The sequence below is a fragment of the Pleurodeles waltl genome, chromosome 7 (genome assembly GCF_031143425.1).
Source record: "Pleurodeles waltl isolate 20211129_DDA chromosome 7, aPleWal1.hap1.20221129, whole genome shotgun sequence".
Taxonomy (NCBI): Eukaryota; Metazoa; Chordata; class Amphibia; order Caudata; family Salamandridae; genus Pleurodeles; species Pleurodeles waltl.
In genome coordinates this window covers 972766333-972792125 of record NC_090446.1, presented here as the reverse complement: position 1 = coordinate 972792125, position 25793 = coordinate 972766333, and the positions used below count along the sequence as shown (strand labels likewise).

The following is a 25793-nucleotide window of genomic DNA, read 5'->3' as shown; positions in this document are numbered from 1 at the left end:
TGTGTGCATGTATGTATGTATGTGTGCGAATGGGGGTGTATGACTGCGTGCTCGCGAGTGAATGGGGCAGTCTATGTGTAAGTGTGTGGATGAGATGGGTTGCATGTGTGTAAGTGCAGGTGTGTGAATGGATGTGTACAGTTAGGGGGGATTGGGGGTGCGTGTAGGCAGTGCAGGGGGGGTGTCTGTGTTTGCCTGTGAGTGTGAGTATGCGGAGGGGATTGTGAATGTGTGAGTGTATGCAATTAAACGTGAATGTTTGTGTGCGCTTGAATGGGGTTGTTCGTATGTGCGTTTGCATGGGTGTGCCCGAGTGCGTGAATGTGTGTTTCAGTGTGTGTCTCCGAGTGAATAGGCGTGTATGTATCGAGTGCGTGGGTGAGTGGGGTGTGTGTTTGTAAGAGTGTGTACTTGTGTGGGTGCATGTGTGTGGACATGTGGGGGTGCATGTGCCAGCAAAAGGAATGGAGATTCCTGTTGCCAGGTGCGTTTACGCAAGGGTTTTCGTGGCAGGGTGACTGTCACAGAAAGCCTGACGGTCTGCAGCCTTGTAATCCGGTCAGCAGGCTGAGGCCTGCCACCGGGTTGAAGGTGCTCACCGCCGGCCCGTCAGTGCAACCGCACCAGCTGGCCAGGCGGCGTTGTGGAGGTTTGGCTTTTGCCAAACCCCACAACTTGTGATGTAGCGGTCTTTACCGCCGGGTCTGCGGCGGTAAGACTGCCACTGTGAGGCTGGTGGTCTCATGACTGCCAGCCTCGTAATGAGGGCCTGAATATCATTTCTCTGAGGCATAGTTCAGTAAAATGTGTTTAATGCATACCAATATTTACACAAAGATTTATAATGAAGCACCAGTGTAAACCCATGATGGGTATCAGTACAGGCAAAGTGAAAATAAATTAGGTGCCCAATTCTTAAAAGAAGTCACATCTTCTGGTATATATCCATGCACTGTTGCAGATTTAAAATGTTCTGGAATTGACAAGAGTTTACTTAACTGTACTCCTGGCAGACGTTCGCAATTTCCATTTTGGCAAAAGCAACGATACATAGATTTGGTCATGCTAAGATCTGCTGAGCAATTGCAAATTCACTTTCTCTACACCCCTTTTATCCTGTACTCTGAAAAACATTTTACTCCTTTGTTTGTAGGGAGTATTTTCCAAACGTTACCAATTTGCCAAGAGATTGGAGCAGAGTCTGTGAATACCCTAATCATGTAAGTCTAGGGCACTCCAACCCTGAAACTACTGCTTCCCACTTTTTTTCCCCCCAGGCAGTGTATGCAGATTTGCAGAAACATGGCTAAATCATAGCCTTGCAAGAAACCAAACTTGATAGAATGTAGGCTATGACATAATTGGAGAGGCTACTATCAGGTCTGATTTGCTTCCATTATTGGTCAACTCATTGCATGGCACCAAAAGGGAAAAATGATTTGTTTTACAGGACAGGTAGATTTCTGTAGCATCCTGTCCGTTGGACAAATGGGTATTTTATAAAATTCCACACAACTGCCTATTCTGATAGGCAGTCAGATGTCCTCAGTCATCTCTTTAGCTTTCCAAGAGGCAAAAATCGCCCTTTGTTGCCGTTTCTATCTACAGAGAGCAGGCATGCCAGTCTTGTGGCTCTTAGTGGAGCAAAGCTGGGCTACTGCAATAGTCTTTACTTGGGCATATAACCAACATTGCTGTCTTGACTGTAATCCATCCAAAGAAATCAGGCAAATCATCTGGTTGCATTGCAGGTGCACCCAGTTTTAGTCATTCTAGGCCCAGGGGTGTGAAATTTAATAAAGTATCTACTTGTCCATGGGACAAGTTGCTTTATAAATCTAGTTGCCCTGTAACAAAAACCCACTTGTCCCTTTGTGCCATGTAGTGCGGTGACAAATTATGGCAGCAATCTCATATAAGGGCTTATAAATTATTTTGCCACCTTTCCACAGATGTACATACTGAGTGTTAAGGTAGCAGTAAGCAATAGTTCCAGGGTTGGAATGCCCTTTTGAGTCCGTGCAAACCTACGAACTTGCATGTTTTAAGGGGGTTTCACCAGCTCTTCTCTAATCTCTTCCCCTACTGAGAAAGCCTGGAAATGTATTCTTGACAGTTTGGGAAAAAGTAACTGGCGGGAAAGTGAACTTGTAAATGATCAGATTTGCACATGAGCAAGTCTACACATGCATGTTTGCTTGAGCCAAAATGCAGTTCACAAATATTTGCTACAGATACCATTTCCTGCCCTACTTCTGTAAATTCTTGGTAATTCATGAGTCTTAAATCTGCACTAATGCAAGGACATATACCATGGGTGCACTTCTGCGACTTTTTTTTAAGAACTGCCCACTAATTAGGTCTGGCATTACCCAAGACATTTTGTTTTTATTAAAATTCTTTGTCTCTCTCTGTCAATGCGTGTGTTTGAGTCTAAAAAATATTTTTGCCAGCTGCCACAACAAAGTTTTACAAAAAACATGTCAAAACAAGACGTGCATTGATAAAACCAAAAGGCTAACAGCCAAGGACAAACCTACTGACTTTGATAAAGCTGGTTTATTTTCAGGTTTACCATATTCTTTTTTCCATTAGGGATATGTTTTTTGGATATACTAGCATGCGTCAACGCATTTTACTAAATGATGTTTCAAGAAATGGCACTTACAATTTCATAGTAGTTTGGCAAACATTTTTTCCTAATTGTATTTTTTTACTGAACGTTTTGATTTTGAAAGCAAAGGATCCTCAATTTTGGATTTAAAGCTTCTGCAAATATTTGCATCTAATCAGAGAGAACTGTTGGAGCATTATACATAAGCCTTATGTTGTTAAACTTTTCAAATATGTGTATACCTTTTAATAACATTTCCTTAGTGTGCTCACCCTAATAATAATAAAGACTTTGCAGTAATGAACCATAAATAGAAGTTCCAACAGCATTAATGTATGGACACAAATGTTATCTTTACTGTAGACAATGCCCTTCCTTGATCCATAATGTAGTACTATAAACTGGCAGATAAAGGGTATGTGCTGCAGGGGGGTGAGCCTACTTGTTCCCAGGACAAAATAAGTATGGAAGCTTGTTGTCCTTGACCCAAGACAATATGTCCTGGGTGTCAGGCTATAGGAATTCCACACCCCTGTAGGCCTATTGTAAACAAAGTTGTTAGATCTGTCAGCCTTAGGGTGGTCTACCCCCCACCGCACCCCCCAACTTTTGGTCTCCCCCTCCACTTTTTCCTTACCTTGTTTGTGGTGGTAATAGGACTCGGCACACGTTATCACTGCTAACCCGCGCTAAAGTGCTTGTGCGGTCTCCTCTAAACATGATAATGGTGTCTTATATCCAATTGGCATATTAAATTTACTTATAAGTCCCTGTAAAACAGATGCTACTAATAGGACTCCTGCACTGGTTGTCCCACCCACTTAATCAGCCCTTTAAAATATATGTCTCAAGCCTGCCCTTGGAGAGCCTGTGTGTGCGCAGTGTAAAGTGCCCTTTCGACCTGGGGAATTTTTTTTTTCATTTTTTTGGTCAAGCCCAAACCTTCCTTTTTAGTACATATAAGTCACCCCTAAGGTAAGCCCTGGACAGCCCAGAGGGTAGGGTAACATATGTAAAATGCAGAACATGTACTTTTAAGTTTTACATGTCTTGGAAATGAACAACTCAAATTCGTTTTTCACTACTACAAGGCCTATCCCTACCATAGGATAACATTGGAGTTGCCGTATTACATTTTGTAAATGTAATTTCCAAATGGGAAGAGAGTTGTTTCATGTTTGGTGTCTTCAGAATCACCATTTCAAATCCTAACTTATGTTATAGTCAGATTTTGAGTTGCAGTTCTGAAGATGCCACTTTTAGAAAGTTGGCATTTTTTTGCTTTAGCCATTTGGTGCCTGCAGCCTCTCTCTGGTCACATGACTGGGTGCAGATGGGCTTTGTGTATTCCTCCTAGACCACCACACACAATGAAAGTTTAGGTGTGACTTGATGAGCCATCACTGGCAGGGTGGGAGGGAAGAGCTGGACACAGCCTCACTTACTCATGGATAGGATGGGTCTTAACCACACAAAGGGCCTAACGACCGTGCACGGTTACTCCAGCCAGGCAGGGGAGGCAGGGAATTCCTTGCACTTCAAAGCCAATGTCTAGAAACTTCACTCTCCTTCCAGAACCTTGGTATATAAGGAGGACCTCAGACACCACCACTTCAGTACATTTCTGAACCTGTGGATACTCTGTCAAAAAGAAGGACTGATGTGCTGCTGAAGGACTGCCCTCTGCTGGACTCCTGCTTTGCTATGCTGATGTGCAGCCTGCTGCATTCCTGTGTTGGTGAGAACGACTGGTCCTGCATCTCTTGAACCCAGAGTGACTCCAAAGGCTAGAAGGCTGGCCTCTTGGTCTGAAGCCTCAGGTAAATGGCAGGCTTCCAACAACCTTGCCGGTGCATCGGACTATGCCATCTGCAAGTCTGCCCTGCCAAGTGGTGTCACCCCAATCCTGGCCCCTTGGAAGTGGGCCTAAGTTGTTCTGCCAGCCTGTGGATTCAGCGGAACAGACATCTTCTCCGTAGCGCAAGCCAGAGCAGAACCGTTGCATTGCCTCATCTGCATGGATTTGACCCTTCGCAAAGAATGGCACTTTTGCGCTGCAGCCCGCATCACCCTCGAAGCCGCCACTGTGCGAAGCATCCTAAGTGCAGGCCCTCAAATCTCTTGTCAACGGCAGTCTCAACAATGATGCAGACTCCATATTGCAGCTCTTCAGAACTGACACATCGCCCAGACTGTGCACTGCATTCTAGACATTGGATTCAGCATCGCAAGAGCAGTCGGCGGGATCATCAACATCGCTGCAACAGGAGTTCACACCATAGCCTCGCCCCCATATCTCGGAACCAACCCATCACCTCAGCGGTGTGACGTATCTTCAAGGCGGATCTATTCAACACCCCTTGAACCAGGATTAAAGGTACTTTTGTTCAGCAGGCCTATATGGGTCCCAGTCGCCGGCCCGCGCTCCATTGCGGTCGGCCTGAACTTTTGCCTTTGTTCTGATCCAACATGACCAGACCTGCCTTTTGGCGCTATTTTCTTTTAAGAGGATTGTTTTTTTAAAAAAAATATTCAATATCTTCAGTTCCACTAATTGGCTTTTTGTCATTATGGTGTTGCTTTACTTATTAAATACTACTCTATTTTTCCACTGTGTTATGGTGTGTTTTTACTGTGTTAGTGTTTGAAGTGTTGCACAAATACTTTATACATTGCTTCTAAGTTAAGCCTGACTGTTCGGTGCCAAGCTACCTGGGGGTTGAGCACAGGTTAATTTGGGGTTTGCTTGTGCCTTACCCTGACAAGAATTGAGGTTGCTGCTTGACCAGGGATCACGCACAAATCAGCCAACAATCAAATTTCTTACAGAGATTCACTGGCTTCCAGTTCAATAACACATCTTCAAGATGCTTTGTGCTGTTCCCCACTTCCTAAACAGCAAAACTCCACAGTCTATCTCTAGAAGATTATATCAGAAATTTCAATCAGAAGGTTTTGTTAGTCTTTGCACTCTGAATATCAATAAAGCTTGCATGAGGGAGGGAGGTGGCTGATCTTTCTCTGTACAAGCCTCACTCATTTGGAATTCCCCGTCTCATCGTACCCAACTAATTTCTAGACACTTCTCATTTTTGAAAGTCCTTAAAACCTGGCTTTTCCCATAATCCTCTTCCCCATCGGTGATTTGCTTCAGGTAGCAAGCGCCAAAAGACCTTCACGTGGTTGCGCAGTCAAAAAAAGATAAATCCGAATTAGTCTGAAAGGCTAACAAGCAGCAGGTACAGTTTGACACACAAGCATCTCTATAGAGGATAAAATCTGAAAACTTCTGCTACTGTCCTAGTGACTGGACAGGTGCGCAGGTCAATACAAGTTCAAATATTGCCCACGAACTAGAGGAAAACTCACTTTTTATTACAGCAGAAATCTCACCTGCAGCCAGCAAAAGTTCCAGTGATTAAGTTTTTTTCCGCATTGTGCCTCACTAAATTACGAAGCAAAAGGAAAAAAAAAAAAAAAAAAAAAAAAAAAACGCACACAACAGAAAAGTCAACAATTTCATCACCGGAAACTTAGACTGTGCCCACCCCTCTGCTCTGGCGCACAGAAGAAAGTGGCTGGATTTGACTAAGGAAAACAATTTGCTTACATGGAACAGTTAACTTCTATTGTGATCAAAAGCCCAACTTTCCAGTTCAATTATCTCTTGAGCCTACAGTAATAACAAAGGTTTTGCCTTGAACAACTATCATGTTCTGTCAGTGGTCAAATCATATTTGGATGGAAGCTTTTTTTGGAAAAACCTCTTGATTTCTGGTGGTCAATCACAAGACTTACTGGTCTTGGCACCTCAAAACCACCTCCATTTTGCGCACTTCAGGTTTGGCATACAGAAATGTTACGGTTAAATACATGTAGAAGTCGTGGCCAGGGATCCACTTTCATATGATTCCCAGTGAGATTTGAAAGTGAGCCCAGAACAGCTCATCTAGACCCGCCTACCCCAACAATTCGACCCCTGCTTGGGAAGTCCTACAAAATTAGTCACGCATAATAGACCTTCCACCCTTTCTGCAGGTCTGAAACCCACATTAACCAATTGAGCGCAAATCACTACTTACCAAAAAATAAAACATTGATCAACAATAGATTACCGATTGATGTATTCTGTTAAAGTTTGCAATCCGAGGCAAATACAATACACCTGGTCAAACGATTTTACTGCTCTGTTCTGCATGGAAGATGTGATGTTCTACCAGCACGAGTGCAGGAAAAACAGTGTGGTGGAAGAAGTGAACAAAAGAGGTGAAAAGGGTGTAGAAGTGGTGGTGAGGGGAGGCAACCCTCACCCATCATCAGAAGCATGTATTCAAAAGAAAAACAAAGAATAAATACACTAACCACACAAATACTACGTTTAGATGTAGGACAGTATAGTTCCTAGATACACCATTCACTACTGTATACAATGTTTTCACGCAGAACCACTGAAACCGCACCAATATGTCATGCAGAGAGCCTACTGTGTTTCATGTCAGTGGCCACCTTAGTTAGTCTCATCCTGGAAAAGCGAGTTCATACCCACACTACACTCATGTTAGCAGAATCACCTGAGCAACTCTCAATTGTTGAGAAAGAGCAGGCTGGAGGAGGGGATGGGAGGGGGCGGCGTTGGGAGCTCGGTCCCAGTGGGACGGCACACCAGGCATGAAGAAGAGTAAGGAAACATTGGAGGCTTAACAAAGGTCAGAAGGTTTTTCTACTTTACCAGATTGTTAGTAAACAAGCTACTTCCCACAAGTCAATGTGTTCTAGGAGTTGGCATCAATACCTTGTACTCTGGTTAATCATTAGATTCTGGCCCTGTATTACGATTCTATCTTTACCAATTCAATTTGCTTGTCTTTGCGTTTAAAGCGCAGAACAAATTACCACAACATTAATAGCGGGAAAAACAATGTTAACAGATGCCATTGACTCTAGGTTTTTACTTTTTATTATGTTCACAAGCTGAAATAAGAGCTCTCAAACTTCTTCCAGTGTCTGGTGGAAAATTGGTTACATGCTATGATTAAAAGTAAAATCACAGATGGTAAGGATGAGAGAAAAAAGACTTTCAGAACAAGCAAGGGTCTCGCATTTCAGAGACAGCAGGGGAAGAATGAATAAAGGAGACATACAATCAAAAAACGCTTACTCTGAAAGCTTGGTAGAGCTGCTACTTAAACAATGTTGTTGCCGCGAGTCAGAAATATTACCCGTGTTGCTGATATTGCTTTAACTTAAAGAACACTCCCACTGTAAGGAAAGGCATCTTAACATGGATTACTACGCACGAGGTGAGCATCTTTAAGACTGCGTCAAATAACTAGAGAGCAGAAATTACATGTTCAAAACTAAAAATGTAACAATTATGCAACAGAGTTAACATATGGACAACCATAAAATATTTTTCAGAAAGAGTACCGAAAAAGTCAAACAGCCTAGAGTGTGGTCCAACTACATTAGAGATGCGGCCAGGGAGGGGTGAGCAATTATACTATGTCGAAAGGGCAAGGGGCACAATCCAACAACGATGTGCGCTGGAATGCAGTTACAATGTTAAGGTCTAAGGTGCTCAGACAGTGGAACACATTTTGGGATCCAAAACACAGCAAGCTAGCACTTCTTACAGCTGAACTATTTCTCAAAGTATAAGCGGTTATTTTGAAAACCTCCCCTCGGTCACTTCTATTTGATGGCAACTGTATTGCCATCAAGTGACAGTGAATCGGGTGAGCATTACTAGGTGAATGGTGCCACACAGTTTCACTCAAATGAGGAACAGATTTTCAGGGGCCTCTTGAACAGACTGGCACACAGTATTGTGGCCATAGTTCACCCTGCAGTGGGACTTACTGCAGTAGACTCTTAAAATGCACACAGTTACGAATCTTCAGAGGCACCCCTGCTGCAGTATTTAGGTCTGCACATTTCAAATATAAAAACCTCATTTAACTGCCTATGTGCCAGTTTCTTGTAAGTATCACAGAATCTGGCAGACTTTCCTTTTTATACTGTGCCCTCTCCGCATGTTTTGAGAAGTAAGGGAGATTTATCTTCACTTGAGCTTATTTGTGTGTCTGGATTTCCGATGGTTTATTGAGCAATCAGGGTAATCGTACTGCACATTTACCGATTTTGCTGATCGGAGGCTCAGATAATCCCACCAAAAGTGGAGTCAGAGGTAATTATTAAAATACATATGCTTGTCCATACTAAATAGCATTAACTACATTAAGGGCCCCGGTAATATTACAAACAGTGTGGACAAAGGCAACTGGCATCCCCTCTATCACCATTGATATAAACAGTGGTTGCGGTACTGATGCCTCATGAGCTAATCTAGCGAAAAGTATTCTACTCTGCTCTCTCCATGATGCCATTCAGTCTAATAAACCGAGTTTAATGTCTAAAATGAGATCACAGTTCAGATATAAGGCAATAGGCTCCATCACATGGAGCACATGCATTGGAGAATCAATGCTTCCAGCCCACACAAATAGGCAGCTACTTTCTTCAAAAACAGCAAATAAAGTAGTTCTGTCTGATTAGCAGGGGCACTGAGAAACCTTAAATAAGGAATCTTTAATCTTGCAATTGTGAAAAGACTCAAGGAGTTCCACTCTACGGAATTCCACGAGTTACCTAAAAACTCTGCAAGATTCTGCAGAGCTCTGCAAGATTCCACAGAGTTCCATGGGCAACAGAATTCAGTATATTGTGCTGCTCATGCTGATATTTAGCGCCAGGAGCTTGTCCAACATTGTAAAACCAGCAGAAACGGGACCACGTGGCACGCCATATGGAGCTACGTCTTTCTGCCGCTGCCACTTTCTACTCGAGCTGCAGCTTTTTCAACATGACCTGTAGCGACCTGCAGCGACTGTCCTTCTTGAGAAATCTTGCCAGAAGCCAGTCTAGCGCGCAATTTTTTCCACTCGTTAACTTAACTTTGGCGAGCCATGCACAAGAAAAAAAAAAAAAAAAAAACCCTCAGCCACACGGTGGTTGGTGGAGTTGTTCTGGAACTCTGTACTCCAAGTGGCAAAACTCCACAAACTCCGCCTGAGGAGCAGAGGTTACCACCTACCCCAAACAACAACTGGCCTGTGTGCTGCCTCAGTCCCAAAAAAACAAACTGGTGCTAGTTATGTTTTTCAACAGTTGTGACATCATGTTATCTTGCATAACAGTTTTTATAACAGAGGATGCACTTGCGGCATGGTGTGGCTGGGCAGGGTTCATAAAGTACACAACTTTCATGCAATTTCAATGGTTTTTATTGAAAATATGTTTCAAATCGTAGTATTGAGTGCTATTTATCAAGGTATCATTCATTGGAGTATTGCACAGTAAAACGAAGGTCAGTGTTGTACAGATGAGTGTTGTAGAGTGGAGTATTGTATAATGGAAGTAGTACAATGTAGTGGGGCAGAGTCAGAAATAGTGTTGTAGAGTGGAGCTGTATGCAGTACAATAGCGTGTGGTACAGTGCAGATGCGTAGAGAGGATGACTGCGCAGTGGGGCAGAGTGAGGAGAAGTCTCAAAGTGGAGTTGAGTTCAGAGGAATTACATAAAGTATTGTAGAGTGAAGTAGAATACAGTGTATTACCGTGTTGTAAAGTGGCAGCTAGTGGATTTTAGTGTAGTTGTGTAGTGTACAGTCAAGTAAACTCTTATAAATTGGAGTCCTGCCCTCCAGAGTAGAATAGAGGGCTGTGTAGTACAGTATTGAAGAGAATTGTTTAGTGGACTAGAGTGTTGTACAATGAAGTGTATGGGCAAAGATTCGACTTTTAGAGTTAGACAATGCAATGGAGTGTACATGGTTAGAGTGAAGTAGAGTCATGTATAGTGCCATAAAGTACAACATAGTTTTATAGAGCGCAGTTCTAGAGAGAAGCAGTGTCTCATACAATGGAACCACGTAGAGTGTGGTGCCATACACTATAGTGGAGTACCATAAAGTGGGTACCATATAGTAGAATAGTGTACAGTGAAATAGCATACAGTCTAACAGTGTACAGTGGAGTGTTGAACAGTGGATTGGCAGAAGGACGAATAGCGAACAATGGAGTGTAGTAAAGTGGCAAGCCACATCAGGGAATAGAGTTCAGTGTAGTGGAGTGGTATACAGTGGAGTAGCATACAGGGACGTAGTGTAGGCTGGAGTGATATACAGTACAATGTGATAAACTGGAACACCATATAGTGGGCTGGAGGACACAGGAGTGGCATCCAACAGAACAGCATAGAATGGAGTGTCAGAGAGGTCTGTGGTACATTATAGTGGCATACAGCGGTGTGCCATACAGTGGAACAGCATAGAGTGCCGTGGCATACAATGGAGTGGCATAGACTGGACTACATCCAGTGTAGTGTGTACAGCGGAGCTGCACACAGTGGAGTCACAAATTCTGCAGGGGCATACAGTGGAGTGGGGTAGTGTGGAATAGCATGTAGCAGAGTGTCCCAGAGTGGAGGTTTGTCCAACGGAATACCACAGAATGGGATGGCTTACAGTGGAGTGGTGTAGAGTGGAGAGGCATATAGTGGAGTCTCATCCAGTGGAGCTGTGTGCAGTGGAATAGCGTAAAGTTGAGTGGTGTATAGTGTAGAGCCGTACAATTTACTGGATTACAGATGTAGTTGAAATTTTGGAGGACTGTGGCTTATGGTGTGCAGTGTAACCTAAGGCAGGGAGGTGCGCTGCACTGGGTTGCTGTGCATGACCAAGCAAAGTGGGTGACATTTGGTTGCTTTGCGTACTTTTGGAAATGTTGGACAAATATTGTGCTGCCCTTGCTACACTATGTGTAACAAAAGGGTAACACAATATATCGTGCCACCGTACACTACGGTGAATTAGTGGTATACTGTGGTACATACGGATAAACAAGCCAGTGTGTATGTAACTGGCTAATGTCTGCCTTTACTATTTCAAATCCGCCAAACCAGCAGAACGTGCTCGCACCATACGCGAGGGAGCATTACAAGCACCTCAGTAGCTGAAGGAAGTGCTTTGGGCAATTCATATTTATGTAAAAACACAAATAAGGTAAGTCAGTGTTTGGGCGCCTGTCAAAGTCTAAAAGTACAGATTTTTCATCTCTGCTAATCCTGAAGAGGCCCAAAAGGGAAAGGGCCGAAACGCGTCGACCTTGGTTTGTGTAGAGGGGTTGCAAAGAAAAGAGCTGACCTAGAAGGATTTTGGAAAGACATCTCGGTATTAAGGTTAACAAACAAAGAGGATTAGAGATGTGACAGCAACCATCTCTTTCATGTGGATCTATATCATTTATATTGAAGTTGACCACAATAGGTACAATTTAGGAGATGAGTGAAAGACCTTGAGCAGATAGTTATTTTCAAAATTCGGCTTTAATTTAAAAGAATCCATTGTAAAGTATTCATTTGTTTTTATTTTGTATTGGACATAAATGTATTTAATGGCCCTTGGAGTTGGCAAAGTAAATATGAATTATATTAGGATGTAATTAAATTGCATTTTCAGTGACTGATTTATGGATTCATTGGTTATGAATGAGTTTGATGTTTTCCCTACTATTTGACCATGTTTTATATACATGGTTGATCCTTTACCCAGGTTTAGTAGGGTTAATTGGGTAAACCCCCTTTTTTGGTCAGGTTTACCATTTTAAAAGGCAGCCATAATCCTTTTAGTGGACTTTTGGAATGTTGTGTCTTAGGATCTGAAACATAGGCAAGAAATAGATTTTATTGTTCTTCCCAACTAGAAATTCAACTGTTAGAATTATTTCAAGTAACTATAACTTGTGCCCTAAGGTAACTAACTTGCGTAATCACCATGCAGTTTTCTCATAAATAATTTTACAGCAAATGATAATGGTATTATCAATTATGTCAAAGAAAATATGTCATGAGTAATGTAATATCTCTGATAATTAGAAGTGCATGGCAAGGGCACAAGTTATAGTTACCTTAGGGCATTTCTATGGTTTTGTGCGTGTAAAATCTGAACCGAACTATAACGTCCCTGTAACCTTTGGTTTTTCCAGCCTATTTCTTGGATGGCTGTAGCATTAAGTAAGATACCCATCGCAATGCACCGGGGTTGAACGCAGTGCCTGGCTCCCTAATTTCCTTACTTACTGCAGTAGCTTCAGTAGGAAATCCTTTCAGTTTTCCACTTCTATTCCATCAAGATGGCATTCAGATGTGCCACACCTTTTGCATAAATTCAGAATGTTAGCACTCTAGTTGCTCATTAGAACACTTTAAGCTGCTGATCACCAGGGAGTTAACTGGCAATCTGCTGCTGGTGTTGAAAGTGCATGTGTCAGTCCGCACGTCACAATGTTTTAATGAAATAGAAGAGAAAGATATTTGAGAGCTCACTTAAAGCATGTGCTATTTTTTTTCTTCTTTCTACATCACTAACCGTAACTTAATGACAAAATGAACCCCCCATTTTGTTCCTTTCTAAATTAAATATTTTAAGTTTTACCATTTTGATTCAATCAAGATGGCTTCAGGTGTGCCACACTTCTCATATTGTCAGCACCCTTAGTTCTTTAGAACACTCTGGGAGGCTGCAGTAGAACTCGATGCAATCATCTGACAGGCTGCTCATGTTGGAGGTACAACAGGAAGATATTTTAGAGCTTACTTAAAATGTGTTCTATTTTTTCATTCTTCAGGACTAACCATAATTTCTATGACAAAATGAACCCCCTCGTTTTGTTTCTTTCCAATTTTTTTTTTTTACGTTTTACCAGTGCGATTCAATGAAGATGGCTTCAGGTGTGCCACACTTATCATATTGTTGCACTCTAGTTGTTCTTTGGAACACTCAGGCAGGCCGCAGTAGAGCACAGAGAAATCAAATGGCAGACTGCTCCCTTTGGAAGTACATGTTTTACTGAGAATGTCTGACTTCATGGTCATATGGCTGAGAAAGATAGTGTGAATTTACAGAAAATATGCTCTTCTTTTAGCTTCTGGTGCACCTTCCATAGCCTATGAGAAAGTCATGAAGAAACAGTTTTTTCTCAAACATGATTCATGAAATCTCAGAAGGGTAAAATCACCTTAGAACACACCACCAATTCCTACAATTAGTATGGTACCATCAACAAATTATTTAAAAGACTTTGGAATGGACAGGGGTTGGTCCTTCTAGTCAGTTAGGCCCCTTCCTGACAGATAGTCACATTTTTAAACAAGTATTGTTAAAGCCAATAGGTCTCACCTATACAATAGCTATTGGCTTTGGCAATGTGTTTTTGCCATTGCACATCAGTGGGGCTGTTGTTCCGCATGTCTAAAAGTTAGTGGTGTGGAGTGTGGTAAAGTGGAGTGGGGGAGCAGAGTGTCGTAGAGTTGAGTGGAGGAGAGTAGAGTTCAACAGTTTAAAGGCAGAGTGTTTTGGCGTGAGGTGGAAAAGGCTGCAGTGGACTGAGGGTGGAAAGGAGTAGAGTGGGGTGGATTGAATGTAGTGGGGTGGATTGAAATGTGGTGACTAAATTGGATTGGGGTGGGTGGACTAGACTGAAGTTATAGGAATAGGGTGGGGTGGATTGGACTGGGGTGGTTTTGAGTGCGGTGAATTGGAGAGGGGTGGATTGGACTGGAGTGGATTGAATTGGACTTTGAGCGAAAAGACTGGTGTGGGGTGGATTGGACTAGAGTGGGGCGGGTGGATTCGACTGGGGTTGACTGAATTTAATTGGGGTGGGGTAGACTGGACTGGGGTGGATTGGACTGAAGTGGGGTGGACTCATGTGGATTGGAGTTTGGTGAATTGGAATGGGGTGGTTTGGACTGGAGTGCGGTGCAGTGGGGTTGAATTGAGTGGGATGGAAAGGAGTGGGCTGGATTGTATCGAGTGGGGTGTACTGGCTTGGGATGGACGGAAGTGGGGTGGGTTAGGGTGAGGTGGAATGGAGTGGGTTAGGGTGGATGAATTTTTGGAGTGGGGTGGAGTGGACTGGATTTGAGTATGGTGGATTGTGGTGGGCTGCAGTGGGTTGAATTGGATTGGAGTGGGGGAAATGGAGTGGATGGTCTGGAATGGAGTGGGGTGAATTGGACTGAGTGGGGTGGACTGTATTGGAGTGAGGTGGGTTAAGGTGAACTGAACTGGAGTGTGATGGACTGGATTGGAGTGGGATGGACTGAACTGGGGTAGAGTGGGTGGACTGGAGTAGAGTGGGGTGAGGTGGATTGGAGTAGGGCATGTTGTTTTGGACTGCAGTGGGGCAGGTTGGAGTGGGGCAGACTGTTTTGGATTTGAGTGGTGAGGTTGTTTGGAATTGGATTGGGGCAGATTGTTAAATTTCTACTGGGAGGGACTGGAGTTGGGCATATTGTTTTGGACTGAAGTGGGGAAGACTTTTTTGGAATGGAGTAGGCAGATTGTTTTGGTGTGGAGTGGGACAGAGATAAGTGGGGCAGATTGTTTTGGATTGTAGTAGGCAGATTTTGGACTGGAGTGGGGCAGATTTGAGTGGTGTGAATTGGGGTGAGGTGGACTAGATTAGAGTGGGGCAGATTGCTCTGGACTGGAGCGGACCCTTTGTAAATGGGAGTGGGGGCACACTGCTTTGGATTGGAGTGGGGCAGATTGGGGTAGGATTAACTGAAGCAGGGTAAACTGGAATGGGGCGGACTGGACTGGCATGGGGGAACTTGAGTGGGGCAGACTGTTCTGGAATGTAGTAGGGCAGACTAAGGTGGGACAGACTGTTTGGGATCAAAGTGGGGCAGACTGTTTGGGATCAAAGTGGGGCAGACTGTTTGGGACTGGAGTGTGAAACAGTGGAGTAGGGCAGATTGTTTTAGATTACAGTGGGTAGATTGTTTTGGACTGCAGTGAGATGCATTGGAATGGGCAGATTGTTTTGGACTTGAGGGAAGACTGTTTTGGACTGAACAGGGTAGATTATTTTGGACCGAAGAGGGTAGATTATTTTGGACCGGAGAGGGACAGATTTGTTTTGGATTGGAGAGGGACAGATTTGTTTTGGATTGGAGAGGGACAGATTTGTTTTGGACTGGAGAGGGACAGATTTGTTTTGGATTGGAGAGGGACAGATTTGTTTGGGATCAAAGTGGGGCAGACTGTTTGGGACTGGAGTGTGAAACAGTGGAGTAGGGCAGATTGTTTCAGATTAGAGTGGAGCAAACTGTTTTGGATTGTAGTAGGGCAGACTGGAGTGGGGCATTTTGTTTTGGATTGAAGTGGGGCAAACTGTTTTGGAATGGAGTAGGCAGATTGTTTTAGATTGGAATGCAACAGACTGGAGTGGGGCAGGTTGTTTTGGATAGGAGTGTAGCTGGCTGTTTTGGACTGGAGTGCAAAAGAGTGGAGTGCGGCAGACTGGAGTGAGGAAGATCGGAGTGGGGCAGATGGTTTTAGATTAGAGTGGGTAGATTGTTTTGGATTGCAGTGGGGCAGACTGGAATGTGGCAAATTGTTTTGGATTTGAGAGGGCAGACTGTTTTGGACTGAAGAGGGTAGATTGTATTGGATTGGGGCAGATTTTTTGGCTTACAGTGGAGCGGACTGAAGCGAGGCAGACTGTTTTGGACTGAAGTAGGACAGAGTGGAGCAGGGCAGAGTGGTGAGATGGACTGGATTGCAGTGGGCTGAATTGAGTGGGAGGGATTATTAAGGACTGGAGTAGGGTACATTGCTTTGGATTGGAGTAGGGCAGATTGAGGTGAGGTGGACTGGAGTGGGGTGGACTGGAATGGGGCAGAATTGATTGGAGTGGGTGCACTGGAGTGGGGCATTTTGTTTTAGATTAGAGGGGGGCAGACTGTTTTGGATTGAAACGGGCAGACCGTTTTGGACTGACATGCGATAGTGGAGTGGGGCAGATTGTTTTCTATAGGATTGGGACTTACTGTAGTGGGACAGATTGTTTTGGACTGAAGAGGGGCAGATTGTTTTGGTTTGTACTGGGACAGAGCGGAGTGGGGCAGATTGGTTTGGATTGAAGAGGGGCAGATTGGAGAGGGCGAAGTGGACTGGATTGTGGGGTGGATTTCTTTGGAGTGTGTCTAATTGGATTGGAATGGAGCAGGGAATATATGTTTGGATTAGAGTGGGGCAGATTGTTTTAGATTGGAGTGGGGCAGATTGTTTTGGACTGGAGTGGGGCAGACTGGAGTGGGTGAGGTAGACTGGATTGTGGGGTGGAGTGGATTGGATCAGATTGTTTTGGATTGGAGTGGGGTACATTGTTTTGGAATGGAGTGGGGCAGATTGTTTTGAATAGGGGTAGACTGGAGTGGGGGAGATGGACTGGATTGTGGGGTGGATTTCATTGGAGTGGAGCAGGGAAGATAGGTTTGGATTGCAGTGGGGCATATTGTTTTGGATTGGAGTGGGACTGAGTGGAGTGGGACAGATTTCTTTTAAATGAAGTGGGGTAGATTCTTTTGGAATGGAGTGGGGCAGACTGTATTAGGGACGACTGGAGTGGGTGAGATGGACTGGATTGTGGGGTGGACTGGGTCAGATTGTTTTGGATTGGAATGGGTCAGATTGAATTAGATTGGAGTGGGTCTGTTTTAAGTTGGGAAGATTGTTTTAGTATGTATTGGGACAGATTGGAGTGGGGCCGATAGTTTTGGATTGGAGTGGGACAGACTGGAGTGGGTGAGGTAGACTGGATTGTAGAGGGGCAGATTGTTTTGGATTGGAAAGGGGCAGATTAGAGTGGGGCAAATTGTTTTGGATTGGAATGGGACAGATTGAAGTGGGGCATATTGTTTTGAATTTGAGTGGGACAAATTGTTTTTGGAATGGAGTGGGCAGATTCTTTTGGAATGGAGTGGGGCAGACTGTAATGGGGACGATTGGAGTGGGTGAGGTGGACTGGGTCAGATTGTTTTGGGTTGCAGTGGGTCAGATTGATTTAGATTGGAGTGGATCAGTTTGAAGTTGGGCAGACTGTTTTGGTTTGTACTGGGACAGATTGGAGTGGGGTAGATAGTTTTGGATTAGAGTGGGGTAGTTTGTTTTGGATTAGAGTGGGGCAGATTAGAATGGGGCATATTGTTTTAGATTGGACTGGGACAGATTATTTTGGAATGGAGTCGGGCAGATTGTTTTAGAATGCAGCAGGGCAGACTGGAGTGGGTGAGATGGACTGGATTGGATCACATTGTTTTGGATGGGGTGAGATTGTTTTAGATTGGAGTGGAGCAGATTAGAGTAGGGCATATTGTTTTAAATTGGAGTGGGGCTTATTGTTTTGGATTGAAATGGGGCATATTGTTGTTGGAATGCAGTGGGGCAGGTTGTTTTGAAATGGTGTGGCAGGTTGGAGTGGGCGAGGTGGACTGGATTGTGAGGTGGATTTCGTTGGAGTGGGTCGGATTGGAGTGGAGCAGGGATGATAGTTTTGGATTTGGACAGACAGTTTTGGATTGGAGAGGGGCTAATAGGAATGGGGCAGATTGTTTTGGATTGGGGTGGGGGAGATTGTTTTGGATTGGAGTGGAGCAGACTGGAGTGGGGCAGATTGGTTTGAATAGGGGTAGACTGGAGTGGGGCAGATTGGAGTGGGGGTGGGCTGGATTTCATTGGAGTGGGTCAGACTGGATTGGAGTGTAGCAGGGAAGACAGGTTTGGATTACAGTGGGGCAGATAGTTTTGGATTGGAGTGGGACATAGTTTTGGATTGGGGCAGATCGGAGTTGGGCATATTGTTTTGGATTGGAGAGGGCAGATTAGAGTGGGGCATATTGTTTTGGATTGAGTGGGACAGATTGGAATGGAGTGGGGCAGATTGGACTGGATTGTGGGATGGATTGGATCAGATTGTTTTGGATTGGAGTGGAGCAGATTGTTTTGGATTGAAGTTGGGCAGATTGTTTTGGATTGAAGTTGGGCAGATTGGAGTGGGGCAGACTGTTCTGGATTGGAGTGGGGCAGATTGTTTTGGATTAGAGTGGGGCAGATTGGAGTGGGGCTGATTGTTATGAATAGGGGGTAGACTGGAACAGATTGTGGTGAGGTAGACTGGATTGGAACGGGGAAGATTGGAGTGGGGAATTGGAGTGTGGCAGATTGGAATGGGGTGGATTGGAATGGGCGAGGTGGACTGGATTGTGGGGTGGATTTCATTGGAGTGGGTCAGATTAGATTGGAGCAGTGATGATAGTTTTGGATTGGAGTGGGGCAGAGTGGTATGACTGGAGTGGGGCAGAGTGTTTCGAATAGGGGTAGATTGGCGTGGGGCAGATCATGGTGAGGCGGACTGGGTTGGAGTGGGGCAGATTGAACTGGGGGATTGGAGTGGGGAAGATAGTTTTAGATCAGAGTGGGGCAGACGGTTTTCAATAGCTGTATTGGAGTGAGGCAGATTGTTTTAGATTGAAGGGGCAAATTGGAGCGAGTGGGTTGGGAGTATTGGAGTGTAAGGATTGGGATAGATGGGGCAGATTGGACTGGAGCGGGGCAGATCGAAGTGAGGCACATTGTTTTGAGTTGAAGTGAGGTAGATTGGAGTGGAGCAAACTGTTTTGGATTGGAGCAGATTGTTCTGAATCGGGGCAGACTGGAGTGGGGTGGATCGTGGTAAGGTGAACTGGATTGGAGTGGGTGGATTAGAGTGGGGGATTGGAGTGGGGCAGATTGTTTGGATTGGAGAGCGGCCGATTGGAGTGGGGAAGATTATTTTAGATTAGCGTGGGGCAGATTGTTTTGGATTGCTGTATTGGAGTGAGGCAGATTGAAGGGGGCAGATTTGAGTGGATGGGTCCGGAGTATTTGAGCGTAATGAACTGGAATGGAGTGGGCAGACTGGGATGGAGTGGGGGACAGTGTTTTGGGTTGGAGTGAGGCAGACTGGAGTATGGTAGGTTAGGAGAATTGGAGTGGGTTGGGGTGAGTGGGTTGGATTGGGGTGTGCTGCAGGATTGTGTGTTAAAGTATAATTTCAAAAATTACACATAAGAAAGAAACAAAGTTGTTTTGCAATATTTAAAACAAGAAAGTCATATTTGGAGAACTGCGCCCACAAGCAAAAACAAGACATGAATGCAAAGTGAGAAAAGAAGAGTTGGCAAAATAAATAAAAAAGCTAACTATAGAAAATACAACTTTTCAGGGTTTTTTGTCCTGCGGGGGCACATTTTTGCTAGTCATGCACCTTCAACTTGCAGGACACTATAAATTAAAAGAAGTAAATAGTACCTCAATCACGTCAGAAGCAGTGGACGGCACTGATTGATTCAACTTAATCAGTGCTTGGTCCCTGCTCCACAAAGGGAACGGAAATGACGATTTGGCCTCCAGTGACTAATTACGAGGCAGTAAAAAACAAACAAACAAAAAAAAGTGTGCCAAGCAAGCCAACAAATGGTATGCCACGGGCGGGATCCAAGCCCTTTTTTGTCCCCCCCCCCCCCACCCCCACCACTACAACAGTGTCTCGCTAGCACATGCGGGCTCGACAATAAAAATGATATTGCTTTGCAAGTACCTCATCAAAGTGCATGCTAAAAATAACATTGTAAGGAATGTCCCAAAATAAAAAAAAAAAATAAAAACAAGACACTACTAAGTGGCCCAAAACCAGTAAAATCGTGAAAGTGCGCTGTTAAGATACACGCATTTGTGACTTTATTCACCCTCCGTATTTAGTAGGTCAAAACTTCCTTTCTTAGAAAAAGTTTGAGCACAAGAAAATGTTTAAGTCAGATTATTCTGTCTGAACCTCGTCGTTGCAGAACTTCTGCAATGACCGGAGCTATTCCTCTTTATACAGTTGAAATAAGTAGGGATGGTTAAAGAGATGTCAATTTCCTATATTTTGGGGAACGTTATCATCGAAACACAAAACCCTACGTGGACTGATTAAATAATCGGGAAGTACTTACTTGCCAAGGCTTTCTCGTAGTTCTTCCCCATGGAAATGAAATTTCGCAGAGTAGGGTTGAACTGCTCCATTATGGTCTAAAAGGGAAATTAGAGAAAACAATTCAGGTAAAGGCGATTGGTATTTCAGAGAGCTAGCACAAAACTCCAACTAGGCGCAAACCTCAGGAACTAAGAGGTAAAGGCGAATGCATTGGAAGGGGAACTGGCCCACACAATGAAAACAGTAAATTGTAGCGTTCGTTGTCACATTGTCTCTCCGGTCAGAGTCTCTCGAACGACTGGATAAGACAGACTCTAGAGAGGGAAACTGGCTTGCAGTGAAATTAACAAGAGTCTCAGACCTATAAAAAGTCCGGGAGGGCAGCAGCACAGTCAGTTCCATATCTGTCAAAACGGACGAGTAACTCCCTCTGCTTTATTCGTCCTGGACTTTTGAAAGGATCCGTCTACTTAGGAAATCTCCTTAACTCCCAGCCCCTATTTATCTCTGAAAAAAAATAAGGTCCTTTTTAATAGCAGTCATTACAGAAGCACACAGACAGTCTGCCTGCAAGCACACAAACCCTTCACAAACTATTAGCAGTGGGCCATTAATGAAGAAAAAACAAAATAATACATTACTGCAACAAAACAGAAAAGTCACACCCAAACAAACCGCTGATCAGATGGCACAATATTGTGAAGACGTTTCACTATGAAAAAAAAGTAATGGATGGAATGCATGAATTAATCTCCGCCGCTTCGGAGATACTCGGGTTGCTTCCCAATCCACTCTGTTTTTGCCTGCTAAGCCACTCCGGGAAGTGACTAGCCTCTGCAAATCAGATGCATTCCTTGCTCGAAAATGAGCAATTGAGCCCGAACTGCCACGCCGGGTACCTAGACAGCAACACAAGAAACCTTACACTTGTTTCAGCCTTGTCGGGCCTTACCAGTGCAGTTTCAGTTCTATGGCAAAGCAAGCAAGAGACATCTCGCATGTGCATCGTCGTTAGAGTATCTTACTCCGTTAAATAAACAACAAAAAAGGATGGAAAGGAACGCGGCCCCAGTAATTAACAGTGGCAGAGATTAATTCAAGCATTCCACCAATCTTTTTCCCCAGGTATGCACAAACATAGTTCCCGTGTAACTGAACTGGAGTGGCACCTCACAGGCGAGGCACGGATAAGGCCAAAGAGGGCCCTGACCTGATTATTTGGGGAGGGCCATTCCTAGTGGAGCAAATGGGTAGTCTCTGTCTGGAGAGGCATGAAGCCCCCGCACAAGAAAAACAAGAAAGAAAAGTAAAGATCAATTGGAATGTGGCTTCCAGTAATTGATTACCAGTGGGTGAGATTAATTTACGCATTCCACCCATGCCTTTTCAGTTTGTTTTACTAAACAATATTGAGAAAAGCAGAGAAGAGGTCCCTTTAAAAATAGAAAGAGGAACTGAGGAGAAATACAAGGAGAGAAAGTGAACAAAACAAATTAAAAACACAAGTTACTTTATTCAGCCTATGTACATACCAGTGAAAGAAAATCTTGCATTTAATTTAGCTGGGGGGTAGGGAAACCAGGCCATCTAAGAAAAGAACCTTTGTCAGCTTTCAAATGATGGCAAACCGGGTCCCCCGTTCAGCTTGCGGCTGTCATTCAATCTTGGTGAAACTACTGGATGGCATGTGAAAACCAGTGACACGTTCAACCGAGGGACAATGTGAATAAGCCGAGATCTATTTGGCCTTCGTGTTCTCTTTTAGCCTGCTGGTAATCAATCCCAGAAGAAAAATAAGGCACTATGAATGGATTGGGAACACGTCAACCAGACTTCCAAAACGAGCACCATGGGCCTGGTCTGTATACAGTTACAGAAATTACAAGCAGCACAACAGGATATTTCTTGTGGCACATGTTCAAAGTGTACACTAGCTAGCATTTGACAGCTGGAAAGTGTGAGATTTTTGGGGAAAAAGAAAATTGGGAGAATGCATTTTCTCCATGCATATACCGTGAAACAAAGCAGAGACATTTTAAGTGGAAGACATGTAAGAGAAAGCCATTTTTGACTGCAAGAATTTCGAGTCTCCCGCCTTATTCGGGCTGTTTGTATGTCTGAAATTGAAGCAGCTTGACAAAAGAGTCTCTTTTTTTTGCAAAAAGCAATCATTTGCCACAAGGTTCATTTTTGTAACAGGGGATGCCGGAGAGACCTTCACTTAGACAATACACTCAGGTTTTTTTATGCTTTAAACACAAATCTTTATACAGTACTTGTATTGACTGCGGTCCGGTAAGGCCAACAGGGATGTGCCTTGTGCTACCCTCATAATGGTGGAGGGCTAATGCCTGCACTAGGAACGGAGTAGCAGGAGTGCAGTTTTGGCAGCATATTGTTTTCATAAGGGTGAAATCAAGTAATATAGCCAGGCTTTACATTGGCCTACATCAGGAACAATGTGGGGAAACACAATTTGCCAGAGTGCCAGAGTGTGCTACAGTACATGGAGACAGCCTGCGTTTGTTTGGCTCATGTACATGCTGTCACGGAGCACTCATAGTGTGCTACCCAGTGCTTTATTTGTAAAATAATAGGTGCCAGTGAGCAAAGCGTTGCTTAGCCACCCGCGGCTGCCTTTATAGAATGTCAGTATGCCGAATACCAAGGGCGCGCCACCCCGAATCCACCCCAGGCCTCTCTAATTCTCTGCCAGGCATCCCTCCCACTCAGTGCTTAACTCCAGCCGGTGGTTTTCAGTGCAGGGCGCCGGCATTTATATATTAGGTCGGCGCTTATTCTTCTGCCTCAATCATTTACTGCGAGCAAAAGACACGCCACGTTTAATTGCGGTAGCCGCGTGTTTCAGAGGAGAGCTCTGGGCACCTGAAAGTTTTTATTTACAAATTGAGCACTGCCTCCCCCTTATCTCACTCTTACAGTTCTGCTTTCTTCTTTGGCGACAGATTTTCTCTTCCTCCAGTCTTTCTGGTTTGTGTGCATTTCCCTCTTGCTATTGGGAAATGTTTGATGAAGAGAAATAAGCGTGGTCCCTAAAAATACGTGCTGGTGCTCTCCACCGGCTCAAATTAAGCACTGGTGCTTCCGTACATGGAGACAGCTAGTTCCTCTGTTTGAGTGCACTGTGCCAGTATGTACGTTTGCCAGAGTGTGCAGCAGTACAGGTAGATGGTGAGTGTCTGTTTGAATGCATTGCACTGGTATGTACGTGAGACAGTGCGTTACGGACCATTGGGACGGTGTTTTCCTGGTGGAGCACACTGCGCTGTTAAGTAGGTGTGTACAGGAAAGGTACAGTATGGGATGGGCGACAGCATGCTTGCATGCATTGCTAAGGAAGCATGAGTGCCTGTGAGGGGTAAAGTGTATGAGATCTGTGGATCTTATATTTGGAACCCCAGGCTTTTCTGGAGGAACATGTGGAGCTGAAGAGACGCTCCCAGACAGATGTCTGGATTGCTGCGTTCATGAGAGCTAGGTGGGACACGTGCTGGAGGAAAGAAAACCCAGGCTCTTCAGTGCACTTCAAAGGAGACTTTTTTATTATATAGAAAGGTTGCTGGTGAAAGGATCCTGGGCACATTTCATGGAGATCAGGCTGGTAAGGGAAGGGAATTATAAGGAGTAGAGCTGGCTGCCATTTGTAACACTTTGAAACACATATCACTGAGACTGCATCCAAGTATGGTCCTATAGTCACTCCTATGGCTCGTGTTTTGTAACTATCAAATTTAGAGACACTCTTGCTGTGATAGACTGTTATCTGGAAGTAGAGCACAATGGAGGAATTGACACTTCAAACTAGGAAACTGCTAGAGCACAAACTTCAAAGACAGAGTCACTAAATCACATGTGTGTCTCAAAACAGATTCTAAAAAGGAGCTTGAGACTCCAACCTTGCCAAACTGAAAAGGTACATCAGTATGTAGAAACTCAGCATAAGTTCTGTTCGTTTTGACCAGGAATGGGGACATAGCACAGGAGAATAAAGAACACTTGCCAAGAGCACCAGCTTCTTTCTGAACCAAGATCAGCAGACCCTGTGAGAAGGAAAGACGTGGTGGGAGCGAGGTCCAGTGGGGATCCTCCAGAGTGGATTCCGGGAGCAGGGTGTGAAATTCAAGTCTGTTAGGACCTTTGCACTGATGGAGCTGCCTGCCCTTGTGTGGAGAACACACAAATCTCTTAGCCTTTCGAAGCTCATAGCAGGTTGGGCCTGGAATGTCAAAAGCAAAAGGTCTCAACACCCATGGCAGGGCACAGTAAATCTCGCTTACCCAGTGGCGCTCTGAAAGTGGTTCTGACACAAATGTTTCATACAAGTCAACGCTTTACTATGGCGTGGTCCCGTGCACAGATACCCCCAAATGAAAAGTAAAGTATCAAATGTATACCATAGCAACAACACCTCAAACAGCTGGGCCATAAACTGCCTCCATTTTATCTATTTAAGGTTGGATTTAAAATAGATCTTTTTGAGGGGAGGAAAAGTTTCTCTTTTTTTATTTATTTTACTTTTTTTTTTTTTATAAACAAGGCACACTTTCAATTAGACACATTTTGGAACTAGTGGACAAGGGGGAGTCAGTACACAAACATTTCTCCCGAAATTAATACTTTGAATAAATACATATCCACTTCGATGACTCAAATTATTTTTCCTCACTAGTTCAAATATTTGCATGCCGAGACAGACCCACTGGAAATGCCATGCTCAGTTGCTTAGGTTGGTTGCTAATAAGAATAACATGTTAAAGGATCTGAAAGGCATGTTTCTGCATAGACTAGCATGACTCAGGAAGGAGAGTAAGAGCTCAGTTATGAGGCTGAGAGCCTGTGAACAAATGTCGTTAAACCCAGTCAGCACGAGTAGGACACAGTTCTTTGAGATCAAAGGCAGAGTTGGTTTAGTGATGGCCTTGGTAATGTACAATTATAGTCCCAGAGCTACAAAAAGCCACCAGATCGCTCAACAATCCCGCCAATCTTGTGAGCTCACAATGTTAAACTGTACCACCAAGGATGCATTGGAATGGCAACAAAATAGGTGTGATTCTACCATGGTACATATTCAAAAGACCATGGGCATTTCACACCAGTCCAAACCTGTACCAGGTCAGAGAACAGCCACGCCCAAAGGCATCTCTAGAAGATAATTTTAGTAGGAGCACACATTGTGCCTAAGATAAAACTGGTCTCATAAAACTTTTGTAGGTGGTATTTGCTTACATTTTTAAAAAATGACTTTGTACGAATATGTGTGTATAAATATATTTCACACAAAAAAAAAAAA

At 44.0% G+C, this 25793-nt stretch overlaps 1 protein-coding gene across 3 annotated transcripts in view; it reads right to left on the bottom strand.

Annotated features, from left to right (window-relative positions):
* Window positions 1–25793, bottom strand: part of BAIAP2 (BAR/IMD domain containing adaptor protein 2) — a 260008-nt gene that overhangs the window by 191213 nt on the left and 43002 nt on the right. For all 3 annotated transcript variants that reach the window (XM_069199737.1, XM_069199739.1, XM_069199738.1), the window contains exon 2: window positions 20499–20574. In XM_069199737.1, coding sequence (XP_069055838.1) covers window positions 20499–20574 — 76 coding nt within the window. The remainder of the gene's footprint in view (window positions 1–20498; window positions 20575–25793) is intronic.